Source organism: Ambystoma mexicanum, chromosome 9 (assembly GCF_040938575.1).
Source record: "Ambystoma mexicanum isolate Mex_15411 chromosome 9, UKY_AmexF1_1, whole genome shotgun sequence".
Lineage (NCBI taxonomy): Eukaryota > Metazoa > Chordata > Amphibia > Caudata > Ambystomatidae > Ambystoma > Ambystoma mexicanum.
This window is the reverse complement of record NC_090931.1, coordinates 649,559,218-649,575,014: the sequence shown is the minus strand read 5'-3', so window position 1 is coordinate 649,575,014 and position 15,797 is coordinate 649,559,218. Positions and strand designations below refer to the sequence as shown.

At 51.0% G+C, this 15,797-nt stretch overlaps 1 protein-coding gene across 4 annotated transcripts in view; it reads right to left on the bottom strand.

Moving 5' to 3' along the window:
• The window catches only part of SMYD4 (SET and MYND domain containing 4), a 262,456-nt gene that overhangs the window by 35,748 nt on the left and 210,911 nt on the right, over positions 1-15,797 (bottom strand). For all 4 annotated transcript variants that reach the window (XM_069615364.1, XM_069615366.1, XM_069615365.1 and 1 more), the window contains exon 7: positions 815-975. In XM_069615364.1, coding sequence (XP_069471465.1) covers positions 815-975 — 161 coding nt within the window. The remainder of the gene's footprint in view (positions 1-814; positions 976-15,797) is intronic.

Below are 15,797 nucleotides of genomic sequence, written 5' to 3'. Positions count from 1 at the left end.
ACACTTGCTGACCAACGCTGCCATAGCCACATGCCCCAACATTCATTGCCGTTCTGCTGTCTGGGGGTCCATTATGAATGTTTGGTATTGCTGGGGACATTGAACGCCACCTCATACCTGAGGGAGTCCCCAAGGTAAACCATACGCAAGGCCATGATGAGCCACACAAATGGTTTTCCTCAGGAATATGGTGGCACAGGTCTGCGTAGGTAGCTAAAGAAACAAAGCCATCCACCGTTATTTTCTCTGCCATATGCACGGTGATGTCACAGCAGAGAAAGCAATGATTCTATAGGATCATCTCCCCAGACACTTGTCCTCAGGAATGAGGCAGGCCTAGTTGAAAGTCCATGTGGAGCAAACACAGAGCAAAATCCAGCAGAAATGTGCAAGTGTCTGGGTTATTCCCCTGCAATTCTCCAGGGAGCAGAATGAGATGGTATGTGTGGAAATAAACAGAGGACAGGAAGTGAAGGCTTTATATACCAGCCAAGGTGGACTCAATCTAACAAACACACAGGACTAGTAGCAGCACAGAGACAGAAGGTGCAACATTACACAGTGTGTGTGGCCTGTTTGTGCCATTACACAATGAGGGCATGCTGCTTGGGCCATTTATCATGAAGTGAAAGGCCAAACAACAAAACCTATATTGCAACACATAGTCTAGGTTAGTACTACCAGGCTTTTATCGGTGTGCGGAATACGACGGGGGAAGTGCGTCTGCTCTTTTCTCCACTTAACGGGGCAGAGGTGCAGCTCTTGCAGCTCCATGTTGAGGTTCCCCTCCAAATGCATTACTCCAACAGCTTACCTGCATTGGGGACTTGCACTTTGGGCAACAGAAGCTGTCCCATGAGGCTCGAAGGCTCAACCCCTTCTCTTCTAAGCAAGCATGACATGTACACTTGAAGAAATACTGTTGGCTCAACAACTGCTGTCTTCTTGAAAGCGCCATCTTGCTCCGATGAGGCCCTGCAAGATAAAGGAATACCATGTGCCGCTACTCACAGGGACACAGATGTAGCATAGGGGAGGAAGGACAACTCAGGGTCAACGTTTTTGTCTTGGAAGCAAGATAACACATTGCAACTCAGGTTTGAATCCCGATCCCGCACTTAGAAACCACTCATTAGTATTAAACATATATATATATATATATATATATATATGGGATACATTACTCACCGTAATCGTATTTCTGATGCTTGTATCTGCTTAGATTCACATGCTGTGCATAGGCCGACATCTAGTGGAAGCTGCGGAGTATTACAGTTTGTTTTTCGAAAATCGAAAAAGGGCGTCGACACAGGGCGTGCCAGTAATACTATCCCTAGTGTGACGTCCACTGTACCCATGATCCCTCACGCGTCTAGGATCCCCAGATTGTGTTTTTCCTGACATGAGGTAGCATGAGGAGTAGCGTGAGTACAGATAGTCCAAGCAGATAGACAGAAAGGTAAGACTACAAGCAACCATGCGCCTTCTCTCGGAGGGGAGGAAGGGTGGGTCGCATGTGAATCTAAGCAGATACAAGCATCAGAAATACGATTACGGTGAGTAATGTATCCCTTCTGAGGCTTGTGGAATCTGCTTAGATCACATGCTGTGCATAGATTAGCGAGCAGTACCAGAAGAAGGAGGTGGGATGTGAGAAGGGTCATGAGCAAACAGGTGTCTTAGAACCGCTTGTCCCACTTGTGTATCTGTCTTGGAATGAGTGTCAATGCAGTAATGCTGAGTAAAAGTGTGAATAGAGCTCCAAGTAGCTGCTTTGCAAATGGTGTTGAGGGGAACATTTGCAATGAAAGCCAGAGTGGCCCCAATGCCTCTAGTAGAGTGGGCCCTTGGTGTAAACGGCAGAGTCTTTTTAGAAAGAGAGTAACACAGCTGTATACAGTTGATAATCCACTTAGAGATAGCGCCCTTAGAGACGCGATCCCCCTCTCTGCCTGTAGCTACGGAGACAAACAGTTGATCTGTTTTCCTTAGCGGTCTGGTTTTATTTACATAGTATAAGACCGCCCTACGCACATCTAGGGTGTGTAGTTTCACCTCAGCCGAGCTTTGTGGGTTTTGGAAGAAAGCCGGAAGCTCGATGGACTGGTTTACATGGAACTTGGATATGAATTTTGGTGAGAACCTAGGGTGTGTGCGTAAAACCAGTTTGTCCTTGTGGATAGTAAAGAAAGGATCTTGCACTGACAGAGCCTGAATTTCACTGACCCTTCTTATGGAGGTAATGGCTACTAAGAAGGCCGTTTTATAAGTCAGGTGTTTGAGACTACTTTTATGCATGGGTTCGAAGGGGGGCCCCATGAGCTTAGCTAGCACCACGTTGAGGTCCCATCCTGGCGGTGGGTTCGAAATAGGAGGGTGAAGTCTCTTTACTCCTTCCATGAAGGCTTTAACCACTGGTACTTTCCACCACGAGACCCTGTTATGGGATGTGGTGTAAGCCGAGAGGGCTGCCAGGTGTACTTTCAGAGAGTTAAAAACCAACCCTGCATCCAGCAGGTGGAGCATGTATGTTACAACGTTGGAAGGAGTGCAATCAACCGGGTTGATTTGTTTATTCTGGCACCAGATAACGGATCTTTTCCACTTGTCAAAGTAACAGTGTCTTGTATTTGGTTTCCTGGACTCTTTTAGAATGTCCATACACCTCTGTGGTAATTTGAGATGTCCAAACTCTATGACTTCAGGAGCCATGCTGCTAGGTTCATAGAGTTGGGTTCCTGATGCAGTGTTTGACCTTGTTGCTGGGACAGAAGGTTGTACCAGGCTGGGAGTCTGATGGGCTCGCACACCGCCATCCTGCGTAGGTGTGGAAACCATGGTTGTCTCGCCCACATGGGAGCAACTAGGATGAGCGTCATTGATTCCTTGTTCATCTTGTACACCACCTTCCTGATGAGAGGAGTTGGTGGAAAAGCGTACGCAAACATCCCTGACCAGTTCATCCACAGGGCATTCCCCTGGGAGTCCGTTTGGGGGAACCTGGATGCAAATCCTGGGCATTGTTTGTTTTCGCTTGTGGCGAATAGGTCTATAGTGGGGAAACCCCACTGAGAGAAGAGATCTTCTACTACGTCTCTGTGAAGGACCCATTCGTGTTCTTCTGGGAGGGGGTCTCTGCTTAGAGCATCCGCTAGGGAATTGAGCTCCCCTGGAACATGTTGCGATGACAGGAAGATGTTCCGTCTGAGTGCCCATATCCATATTTTCTGGGCAAGCTTGGACAGATTTGGCGAACGAGTCCCTCCTTGCTTGTTCAGATAGAACATGGCTGTCGTGCTGTCCGTCCTGATCTGCACCGACAAGTTCAGTAGATGGGGCTCGAACGCCTGCAGCGCTCGGAATACTGCCAGAAGCTCTAGCAGATTGATGTGGTTCTTGGCTACTGAGTGAGACCAGAGACCCTGAGCTGTGTGGTGGAGATGGTGAGCTCCCCACCCAGTCAGGCATGCATCTGTAGTAACCACTGCCTGTACTTCGGGATCGTAAAAGGGTTTCCCCTTTGCGATATTCTCTCTTGTCCACCAGTGTAGGCTCTGTACGAGTGTTGGCGAAACGACCACTAGATCGTCCCACTGACCACTTGCCTGAGACCAATGTTTCGCCAACCATTCCTGCATGGGACGCATGCGCAGACGCGCGTGGGGGACCAGGTAAATGCATGACGCCATCATGCCCAGTAACCGCATAGCTTTGCGTACTGTTATCTGTTGACCTGACTGATAATGCGGAATTTGCAGAAGTATATTCCGAATTCTTTCTTCCGAAGGGAAGGTCAATTTTCTCTGAGTATCTAGGATAGCTCCTAGAAACTGTTTTGAGGTGCTTGGCACCAGACTTGACTTCTTCTCGTTGATAGAGAAGCCTAATTCGTGGAGGAGGTCGATAGTCCTCTGAATGTTTGATCTGCAGATTCCTGGGGTTTCCCCCGTTATGAGCCAGTCGTCTAGATAAGGGTACACTGGGATTGCCTCCCTGCGTAGGTGTGCAGCTGCCACCGCCAGTACCTTGGTGAATACCCTTGGTGCTGAAGCTATCCCGAAGGGCAGTACCTTGAATTGGTAGTGGCGACTGTCCACCTTGAAGCACAAGTATTTTCTGTGCGCCGGGAGCATAGAAATATGAAAATAGGCATCTTTCATATCCAAGGTTGCCATGTAATCCCCCTTTTTTAGGAGTGGGATTACCTCTTGTAGCGTGGTCATACGGAATTTTTGGGGCTTGACATACTTGTTGGCAGGTCGTAAGTCCAATACTGGGCGCATTGTTAAATCTTTCTTTGGCACAAGGAAGTAAGTTGAATAGATACCCTTGTTTACCTGGTGTCCTGGGACGAGTTCTATCGCGTCCTTTAGGAGCAGATTGTAGATTTCCTCGAGGAGGATCTTTTGATGTTCTAAAGAGTGGACTTTTTGTCTTGGAGGGTGGTTTCGGGGACATTGCAGTAGTTCTATACAGTACCCCTTGGATACCGTCGACAGCACCCATCTGTCGGATGTTATCCCTTCCCATGCCTGGGTGAAGCTGGATATTCGTCCCCCTACTGGGGTTGCATGGGAAGGGACCCTGAAATGAGCGTCACTGCTTTGGTGGAGGCGTGCCGCCTCCTTTACTGGGGCTGCCTCTGCCTCTACCACGCCCTCTTCTACTAGCCCTACCATACCCCTGGGTAGACTGTTGTGAGTTGGTGTTCCACTGTGTACCCTGGGTGTGGGAATAGCTATTTCCTCTATTGGAATTTTGGCCGCGGGGGCGACGAAAATTGCCGTTCCCTCTTTGGTTAGGTGGTTTTGTAGTTAACTGGCCAAGGGATTTGAGGGTGTCGAATTCCTCCTTAGCGTTTTTTAGTGCGTCCTCGACTGCCTTTCCAAACAGGAGATCACTTTCCACTGGTTTGTCTAAGAGTGCAGCTTGTGTTTCTGCTCTGAATCCCGACTGCCTCAACCAAGCATGTCTTTTGATGACAGTCCCCTCTGCTATAATTCTACCCGCATTGTCTGCGGCGTCTAAAGTTGCTTTTAAAATGCAGCCTGAGACGTTTCTTCCCTCTGCACAAATGCGAGATAGCTGGCTCTTAAGGGGTTCGGGAGCGGAATCTATTAGTGCTGCCACTTCTTCCCACTGATGGCAGTTGTAGCTGGCCAACAGTGTGGTGGAATTCGCGATTCTGGTTTGGTAGGCTGCCGTGGAAGCTACTTTTCTACCAAAACCATAGAGTTTCTTACTTTCCTTGTCGGGGGGAGCCTCCGAGGAAGATAATGGGGTTCCAGCTCTCTTGCGGGTGTTAGTTACGACTAGAGAGTCTGGCTTAAGTTGGCCTCTAATATATAGAGGGTCCGACTGGGCTGCTTTAAACAGCTTCTCTACTCTCGGGTTTACAGGTCTTGTCAGGGTTGGGTTGACAAGGGATGGTGCTATTCTGCGTTGAATAGATTTCAGGATGGGAATGGTCTGGGCTACTGTCTTCCTTTCCCCTATTAGTTCCTCCGCGAAGTCCCTCTCTTCTTGGACACCTTGTGTGTCTATGTGGAAGTGGTTAGCTGCCCGAGAGAGCAGTTCATTCAGGAGGGGCTGATTATCTATTGGGAAATCAGACACTGGGGCTTCCCTTTCGACTGGTGAGTCCATTCTGAAAATATCTGGGCTATTTTCTGGCTCATCCTCGTCTTCGTCCTCCCCGTAATAATCTGACACTGCGAGATCTTCTGGTGTCTCAAAATCCTGGCCCTCTATAAGGGAAGAGTCTCCTTGGCCTGTAGGGAAAAGGCAAGAATAGGGTTGGACCTCGAAGGGGTCCGAGCCTTTACTGGTGTCTCGACCCGGGGCCTTTTATTTGAAGGGATAGGGTCCCTTGAACCTGAGGGAGAAGATTCCTGAGGGTTTAAAGCTAGTAGTTGGTCAGGGTGTCCTTCGAAGAAATTTGCTAAGGAGGACATCCTTGACATTACTCTGTCAATGTCCTCGCATGACCAGAGTTTTGAGCTTGGGGTGACCTTGCTGGAACTCTCTATGGACTGTCCCTGAGAAGACTTGGACAGGGAAGTCAGTTCTATTGTTGTGGGGGATTGCAAGGGTTGTTTCCTTTGTTGCTTACCCCCTTCCCCGTGGGTGGAAGTGTGTTTACCCTTTCCCTTATCTTTCGACGCCTGGCGTCGAGGATCGGAGGTGGAATCCCAGTGTTTCGACCTAGGCTTCGAAACTGGGCCCTCCTCACTCCCAAGTGATGTACCCTTTCCCTGGGGTGCAGGCTGGGGATGGAAGCCGTGTTCGTCTCCGGACGAGTGATCTTCCGTGATGTTAATGGGCGAGGCACTATGTGCAAGTGTGGAGGCTTGCCTGACGTCGTGCGGCGACCTCGACCGGGACCGCCCAGAGGACGTTCTTTCGGACCGCTCCTTCTGTGCCTCTTTCCGAGGTTTCGACGACGTCGAATCTCGGGTGGGTTTTTTGTGTTTAGCGTGTGTATGTGTAACGCTCTTGTCGCCGGGGGACTTCCCCATAGTCGCCGGGACGGACGACCTTCCGAGGCCGGGGACGTGCGTTAGGCTGTCTTTCGACGCCTTGGTGCCCTCGCCGTCCGAAAGTCCGGCGTCGCTGCCGTCGCTGAAGGTACCCTCCGCCTCCATAGCTGCTAGCTTGGCGTGGTGGGCCCAACGCTTGGTGGAGCGGTCCTTAAGAGTCTTTGTCTTAAACCTGCTACAGGCCCTGCAACCCGCCTCGGGGTGGTCTCTGGGCAGGCAAAGGTTGCACGTAGCGTGCTTATCTACCCAAGGGTATTTCTTATTACACTTGGGGCAAAACTGAAAGGGCGTACCCTCCATACGCGCCTGTGGGCAGCGGGCAAGTGTGTGTAGGTAAGAAGGTGTCTATAACCGAGTGTGGAAGTGTACCACCCCCCACTCTCCCTACTTGTAGGGCCGAGGCCAGCGGCCCAGGCCCGAGCCGAGGCGGAAGCCTCAAGGCCCAATCCGTCGGGTTTCGACGTTGATCTCCTCCCCGGTTCGGCGTCGAGATGCTGGTCGACGTAAGGGTGACAAAATGGGGCAAATTAGAATTAGTTTTAAGTGTAAATATGGCAAAGCCAGGGAACTCCGATGAAGTGCTTCCGACCAGAATGGCGGAAAAAAACAATCTGGGGATCCTAGACGCGTGAGGGATCATGGGTACAGTGGACGTCACACTAGGGATAGTATTACTGGCACGCCCTGTGTCGACGCCCTTTTTCGATTTTCGAAAAACAAACTGTAATACTCCGCAGCTTCCTCTAGATGTCGGCCTATGCACAGCATGTGATCTAAGCAGATTCCACAAGCCTCAGAAATATATATATATATATATATATATATATATATATATATATATATATATATATATATATATATATATATATATATAGCGGCTCATCATTTTCCTCAAGAACACCTGTTTTTTACCTCACGGTGGCATGAAAAACATGTTTACACAATCGCTCCATCCATAAAAATTAACCAAACCATTACCCTAGGAGAATTCTCCTACACAAAGGGCTGGGAGGCCATCATGTTGCAACAGATCTGTAAGTTAAAGTGATGAGCCCAGCAGTAATACCCAGAGGGCTGGGCAGAAATTGCCATTAACCACCTCTACCATCCAGCCAGACATGGGTTCAGACTAACATGTCCAAGCCCATTGCTAAGCTTAGCTAATCGAAGGGGGAGGTTTGCAGCATCAGCATGAAGGGTATCCCAAAAAGAAGAGCGATAGGTCATGTAATGTACACATATCATAAAGGGCCGGTGGCGAGGAATTCAATGAAAACATACTTAGGCAGACCAACTTAAAAATACAAAGTTTGATTTAAAAAAAACATAAGTGAGACGCAGTCAAAAACAAGTTTTAACATGTGCCATCTACAGGCTTTTATTTAACTAATTTGTTTCGGGTTGACTTTCTCGAACATGCTTTGTCATTGGGCAACATAGGCTCTTTGGGGAAGCTTTGCAGAGCTAGCGAGAAGAACCTGCACCCCAACCACTGGGAAGAAAAAGAGCCCCAGGACCTCGAAGGACCTTTTTCTGCTCATAAAATGAAAGCTACCAGAGCACAATATACCGGCCAGGCCCAGCATTCCTGTATATTGGGAGGAACAGTATCTTGGTACTCCGGGGAAAACTAGCATCTTCATGCACTGGAAAGCAATGGCCGCCCTGCTGAAAGTAAAATCAACAACTGCCTACTCTGAGGGTGCAGAAGTAAGGCTCGGACACAATGGTGGCATGTATTTGGGCAGAAACCTTTAATATTCAAGAATGGGTTGTAAAAATGCCCCTCTATCCATAAAACTAGGAGGGATTGCCCTGCCTCAACGAAAACTAAGGAAATTGTCAGAATGTCCAAAACTATAAAGTATGTCACTGTCACGTCTCAATAAACCTACTTCTGTCCCCAACACTAGCAACATGAGCCAACTGTGCAACGATGATCTCTTCCCAAAGGAGAGTTTTCTTTGTGGATCCAACCAACAGAAATGTTCCCAGTCTCTCGGGTAATCAAAACGGGTAAAAATAAAGAAATGTTCACAAATGTAGTACTCGAAGACTAGGGTCATAATCCTTTCTGCTAGATCCCTTCTTGTACTACTTCCTCTCCTTCCAGGCCTCTCTGGCCTGCATTTTCTTAGGCAAATGTCAATGGGTAGTTCACAAGAATATGCTTCTTACATTTCTACTGTTTTATCCAAACAACTTGGCACACTCCTTCTACTAAGCACAAGATTCCTTTCCACTAATTCTTCTTTTATTTTTGGTGCAGGACCCAGACTCACAGTACTCGGAATGGCTTGGTTTGCTCCCCTGCCAAACCGCTGTCCTCTCATGGGCTGTCCCTTTTTGGGTGAGAGTCCCCAACTTGAAATATTCAGGACTGCTTGGTTTACTCTCCTTCCAAGCAATTACCCTTTTATGAACCTCTCATTTTGGTGCGGGTCCAGACTCGCAACATTGAAAACTGCTTGGTTTACTCTCCTGCCTCTCAAGGACAAGTCTTTAGCACTGCTTGGTCTACTCTCATATCAAGCAATTGTCCTCTCGTGGACCATCTCTCTTTGGCTGTGAGTCACTGACTTGCAATATTCTGTATGGCCTTGTTTCTATTTCACATATGGGTGCGGGTCCCAGACTTTGAATATTCTGAATGGTTTTTGTTTCTGTTTCTCATACAGGGGCAGGTCCCAAACTCTCACTTAATTCCCAGGGTCCCAGACCCTCTAAGTCGAGCTTCTGCCTTCACCCCTGTTTTCCCCCCGGACCTCCAGCACCTCTCAGATAACCTGCGTACCTGGTTACTTCTTCCTTGCAGGTTCCAGCGTTGCACGAGCAGCGCTTTGTCTCTCAAGGCTTCGGTTGCGTTTGGGGCAGCGCGGTGTGCAGCAGCTCTATGGATGATTGCTTCTACCTGGCGGTGCATCCTCTCTCTCGGACGCTTTGCTGGTGCCTGGGATGCACAGAGGTTTTATTCGGCAGCAGCCCGAGCAGTCCTTCCTTACTGGACTATGTTCGGGTTCTCCTCCGCTCACAGCTTCCTATGGATTTCTAGTGGGGTGATCAAGGTAGACGGATACATCCCAGAAATTGGGGATGATGGCCCTATAAGTAGTATGTGGATGATCACCTGGTCATCCTACCTTAGCCCTATCACTGGGAAGGAGACAGTCACGATTCAGCCACAGATACTACTGGCCCTTTAATTGCATAGCCAAAGGACTTGCAGTGCATGCAGTGAACTGCACACTCTCCAAAAGGCAGCCTCAGTTAAAAACGTGTGCACGCATCTTCAGAAAGTATAACAACTCAGAAGATCTTGCAACACTCACTGTTGGTACCACTGCATTTGCAGCCTGCTGCGGTCAGCGGGTACCAGCAAGATTGAGTGGACTGACAAGAAAAATCAAGATGGCGGACTGACTCTTTAAAGCTGCAGTGCTGCCTCAGCCTGGATCTTGGACAATGTAATATGCTGCATCAGCGGGAGGGAAGCGACGCCACAGTAATCAATCCCACTCCTACAGTAGGAATGGTCTATGTGTTCAGGCCCTTACACCCAGACTGGCCCCAGGAGTGGGGAATGAAAGGACATCCCAGGAAGTGGGTGGGTATTTGAAGAAGTAGGCAATTCTTAAAGAAGGCTATGCTGGAGTTTGAAGAGAGAAGTGAGAGCTAGGAGATGGCTGGAGAAAAAAGGGTAGAAAGAGTCATCAGGAGGTGGTGAATAGAAGTTATCAGGAGCAGGTGGGCGAAGTACAGGCGGCTAGCAAGCTGACAGCAAACAAGAGCAGACAGGAACAAATGGGCACCTTTAGGCCAAAGCCGTGGAGGGCGGCGTTGGGTGAGGCACCAGGAGCCAATCTGAAGGGGTCAAACCCACATTGGTAGGAGGAACCAGAATGTGATGTGGCAGATCAGAACTAGGAGGAGTTGAGACATTGTGGAGAGGAAAGAAATCGGCACCCTTGAAGGGGGAGGTGATAGGGCCCTCTTAAGCGTGCCTGTGGAAACAGGGGTTTATAAATAATGGGTTTGTTGTAAAGTTAAAGAGAAGGTCCAGTTGCATATATGTCTTGTGGTAGAGAAGAACAAGTTACTCTCTTACCTGGTAACGTTCTTTCGATGGGATGGTTCGACGACGTATTCCATTTCTATGACAGATAATGTCCACAGCTGTGCTGGTTGGGAACATTTTCGGCGTCTGCGTCCTGCGTCGATGACGTCGATGCGCCGTCCCCGAGGACCTCCTCCGACGGCCGACCCGATGTGATAAGTAGGACGCACGGCGCCCGTAGCCTCAGTTGTAGTTTTTTCCCCCAGAACGTGTGACGCCAGTTTTCTGCCAGTCAGACACACAAGGCCTTGCGGAACGCAAGCTGCAATCGCATAAGAAATTCTGCAGTGGGGAAGGAAGGGAGGGAGCGATATGGAATAAGTCGTCGGACCATCCCATCGAAAGAACGTTACCAGGTAAGAGAGTAACTTGTTCTTTGAGGGGATTGGGTCCTCCGACGTATTCCATATCTATGACAGACTCCCAAAGCATTACCAAGCAAGGAGGTGGGAAAAGAATTTAGAACACAAATTTAGCATGCCCAATCAAATTGCGGAATAAAGGACTGCCTTGTCAAAGGCCAGATCCTGCCTTCGGATGGAATCGAGGGAGTAGTGACGTACAAAAGTATGTACCGAAGCCCAGGTGGCTGCATCACAGATGTGACGAATAGGAACACCCCTCTGCAGGGCAGTGGACGCAGCCACTCCCCTGGTAGAATGGGCCCGCAAGCCAGCCAGCGGGTCCTTACCCGCCAAGCGGTAACTCTCGGAGAGAGCTAAAATAATCCAACGAGACAAAGTCTGTTTCGTCACAGCTTGTCCCAAACGCTTTCCAGCGTAACCAATGAAAAGTTGATCGTCCACTCTGACCCGGGACATGCGCGGAATATAAAAGCTCAACGCTCTCCTAGTATCAAGCCTATGGAGCCTCTCCTCTTCCTTACCAGGATGTGGAGGAGGATAGAACGCCGGAAGAAAAACCTTCTGGCTCAAATGAAATTCCGAAAGCACCTTCGGAAGAAAGGAAGGACGAACTCTAAGGACAACCCTGTCCTTATGAAACACAGTGAAGGGTGGCTTAACTGAAAGTGCCTGTCACTCACTCACTCTGCGAGCGGAAGTAACCGCAACCAAAAACACAGTTTTCAGAGGTAACAGTCTCAAAGGGCAAGAATGCAAAGGCTCAAACGGAGCACCCATAAGAAACTTAAGAACAAGGTTCAAATCCCAATCGGGCACCAGAAAAGGTGACGGGGGGAACACATTAGTGAGCCCTTTCAAAAACTGAGAAATTAAAGGAATCTTACAATAGGAACATTCTTCAGACGAGCGCTTAAATATGGACAGCGCCGCCAGGTAACCTTTAATGGTTCCCACTTGCAAGCCCCTGTGGGCCAAGGAAAGCAAAAAAGACAGAACCATGGGAATGTCACACCCAAAAGGATCCACATTCTTAACTCTGCACCAGTTGCAGAATTTCCGCCAATGGCAACGGTACAGAGACTTTGTTGCCGGCCACCTGGCCGAGAGCAACACCTCCATCACGTCTTCAGGGAGGTCCCAATCCTTATACCTCAACCTTTCAGAAGCCAAGCGTGAAGGTTAAGGGATCTGACCTCCGGATGGAGAACCTGACCCCCCTCCTGTGAGAGCAGATGGTCTCGGTAGGGAGGACGACATGGAGGGCAGATGGACAAGTCGAGAAGGTCCGGGTACCACGTCCTCCGGGCCCACGCCGGAGCAATGAGGATCATCCGGGAACCGAACCTCCGTAACCTCCGCAGTACTTGCGGGATGACGGGGACTGGAGGAAACGCGTACAGCAGTGGGAATGACCACTCCTCCACGAACGCGTCTCCTAAGGCTCCTTTTGGAGGAAATTCCAGCGAGCAGAACCTTTCGCACTTCCGGTTGACACTGGAGGTGAAGAGATCCACTTGAGGGGTCCCCCAAAGGGCGAAGATCTCCAGGAGAATCTCCTGAGCCAGCTCCCACTCGTGAGAGATTGTGCTCTGCCTGCTCAGAGCGTCCGCCGTCTCGTTGTCGTCTCCGGCCAGATGAACAGCCGAGATCGAAACTTCCTGCTGGATTGCCCAGAACTCGAGCTGCATCGCCTCCCTGCACAGAGGAAGTGACCCTGCCCTACCCTTTTTGTTGAGGTAGTGCATGGCCACCGTGTTGTCCGTTAGAATCAGGACACTCTTCCCTCGCACAGTCGGCAGAAAGGCCTTCAGGGCTAGCCTGACGGCCCTCAGCTCCAACAGATTGATATGGAGTCTGGACTCCGACGGAGAACAACGACCACTGACTGTCAACTCGTTGGCATGAGCTCCCCATCCCGTGAGGGATGCGTCCGTCACGATCGTCACCTCCGGCCAGGGCAGCCAAAATGGGGCCCCCTTCATCAGATTGCCTTCGATGGCCCACCACAGAAGGTCCTGGGCGACCGAGGGCGGCACCTTAACAGGGTCTGACATCTTGCCGGAGGACTGAGACCACTGGAGCTTGAGTGCCCATTGCAAAGATCTCATCCGCAACCTTTCCTCTGGCACCAGAAGAATGCAGGATGCCATGAGGCCGAGCAGTCTCAAGAACTCGGACGCTGGGAGAGTCTGGGCAAGTTGAAACTTGTGCACCAACTGCTGAATGTGAAGAGCCCTCACCTGGGGAGGAAAACACAGCCCCAGGGATGCGTCGAGCACTGCTCCGATGTACTGGAGCTGCTGTGTTGGCATCAAATGGGACTTCTTTAAATTGAGGGAGAAGCCCAGCTTGTGGTGACGGACAGATGATCCAGGAATTGCTCGGGAGAGCTCCCCCTGATCAACCAATCGTCCAGGTAGGGGTAGATGTGAATCCCCCCTTTCCTGAGATGCGCTGCCACCACCACCATGAGCTTGGTGAAAACCCTCGGGCGGAGGTTAATCGGAACGGCAGGACCCGAAACTGAAAGTGCGAGTCGCCAACCGCGAACCTCAGGTACTTCTTGTGCTTGGGATGGATCGGCACATGGAAGTAAGCGTCCTTGAGGTCGAGAGACACCAACCAGTCCTGAAGTTGAAGGGCCTGGAGGACTTGAGAGAGAGTAACCATCTTGAACATGTCCTTCTTGAGGAGTTTGTTCAAACCGTGCAAGTCCATGATGGGTCTCAATCCCCAGTCTTTCTTCGAAATAAAAAAAAAAGGGGAATACCATCCCTTGTTCCTCTCCGCTACAGCACCAGTTCTATGGCGCCTTTCTCCAGCAGGGCTTGAATTTCCTGCGCAAGGAGCGGATCCGGACTCTTCAAAGAGAGTTTCTCAGGTGGATTGTCGTGAGGCCTCTGCCGAAAAGGAAGACAGTAGCCGTGGGTTATGATCTCCAGAACCCACACATCTGAAGTAATGGCACACCACTCTACAAGATGCTGCGCCAGCCTTCCGCCAACCGGCGAACCATGGGACCTGGCCTCATGACTGAGTGGTAGCGGCTGCGGCGTTGCCTGAGGGCAAAGAGGCAACTGCCCGAGCGGCCTTGGCACCTCGAGTACCCTGTTTTCCACCTCTGGCACTCTTACTGTGGCCTCTTTGACTGACAGCTCCTCTCGCTTTAATGAAGGACGAGAAATAGCGAAAGGAACCTCCTCTCCATTGTTGTCCCCTAGGACGAAAAGGCAGAGGTTGTCGAACTGCAGCGCCCAACGACTTCACTGCAACTTTGGAGGTCTGCAACCTCTCAAGGCGTTCGTCAGCCTTGCTGCCAAAAAGATGTTCACCGTCAAAGGGCATGTTGAGGAGCCGGGACTGCACATCAGGAGCGAACTCAGACTTCCGCAACCACGCAAACCTGCGTATTACGGTGCTCGCCGCCATGGACCGGCTGACACAATCTGCCATGTCCAAACCTGACTGAACGGCCTCACACATGGCATCCTTGCCATCTTGAACCATAGAGCAAGGAAACCATCCCGTTCGTCCCCTTCGGGAATATGTTCAGCCGCTAATGCAACACAGTTCCACAGAGTGTGTGTGAAACGAGACAAGGCACATACGGAGTTGGCCGCCTGAAGCGCCATACCCCCTGAAGAAAACACTTTCTTCGCCCAGCCATCAAAACATTTGTCGTCCCTATCCGGAGGGATGGTAGGATACGACGCCTGCTTTGCCGGGACCGTAGCCGCCTGCACCACCAAACTCTCCGGAGTGGGGTGCCTGGACAAATAGCAGGGGTCGCTACTGGCTGGATGGTATTTTCGCGACAAAGACTTGCCCACTGCAGGGAGACTCTCCGGAGCAGTCCAAGCCGCCGCTACCCTTCTCTGCAGAGCCATATGAAACGGCAGTACCGGGTCAGTGGGGGGGACCAAGATCAAGGATGTCCGTGAGATCATCCTGAACAAACTCCCCTGGGGGAGCCGACCATCCCAAGTACTCGGTGACCCGAGACATAAGGCGCCTGTACGAAGAATCGGTATGAGTGCCAGGCTCCGGCCTACAAAACTCCACCTCCGGAGAGGTGTCCAGTCCACTGGCATCATGCAGTGACTGCCTCAGGTCATCAAACTGGCTATGGCCCGAGAGAAGCTCATCTGGCACCGGAACCAAGCCTTCATCAGAGCCTTCATCACCCTCTGAAATGTACTCCAGGCGGTGAGAGGAAGACACCTGGGGACCAAAGCTATGCCTGACCTTAGCCAGAGCCTTTCTAGGGGCCACCCCTGTGCCACAGGGCCCCTCCGACACCACCGCCTCGAGAGGCGTCGAGGGCGGCGAACGAGTCAGCGCCGGCGTCGAGAGAATCAGCATCGACGTCGAATGAATCGGCGTCAGCTGCAGCACCGCCAGCATCGACGGCGTCGACACAGGCCTCGAAGCCGGAGCTCCGAGCGTGTCTGTCGACGACCTAGGCGCCGACAGCGTCGACGACCCCCTCGGAGGCGGAGCCTCGAGAGAGATCGTCGATGACCTCGGCGCCACAGGCGTCGCCGTATTCCTCGAAGACGGCACAGGATCACGCAGTCTCGAGCGTGTCGTGGACCGGGACCTGCAACGGGCATGGCGAGAACGGCTACCCTTGTCCGAGCGGGCACTCTCCCGCGAGCCGTGCCGACCACACGAGCCTGAAGGCGTACAAGCGCTGTCTCTCGACCGGTGCCGACCGACCCCACTCGGAGGCGCGGACGGACCGGTGCCCTGCGATTCGAGAATCGCCAACATTTTCTT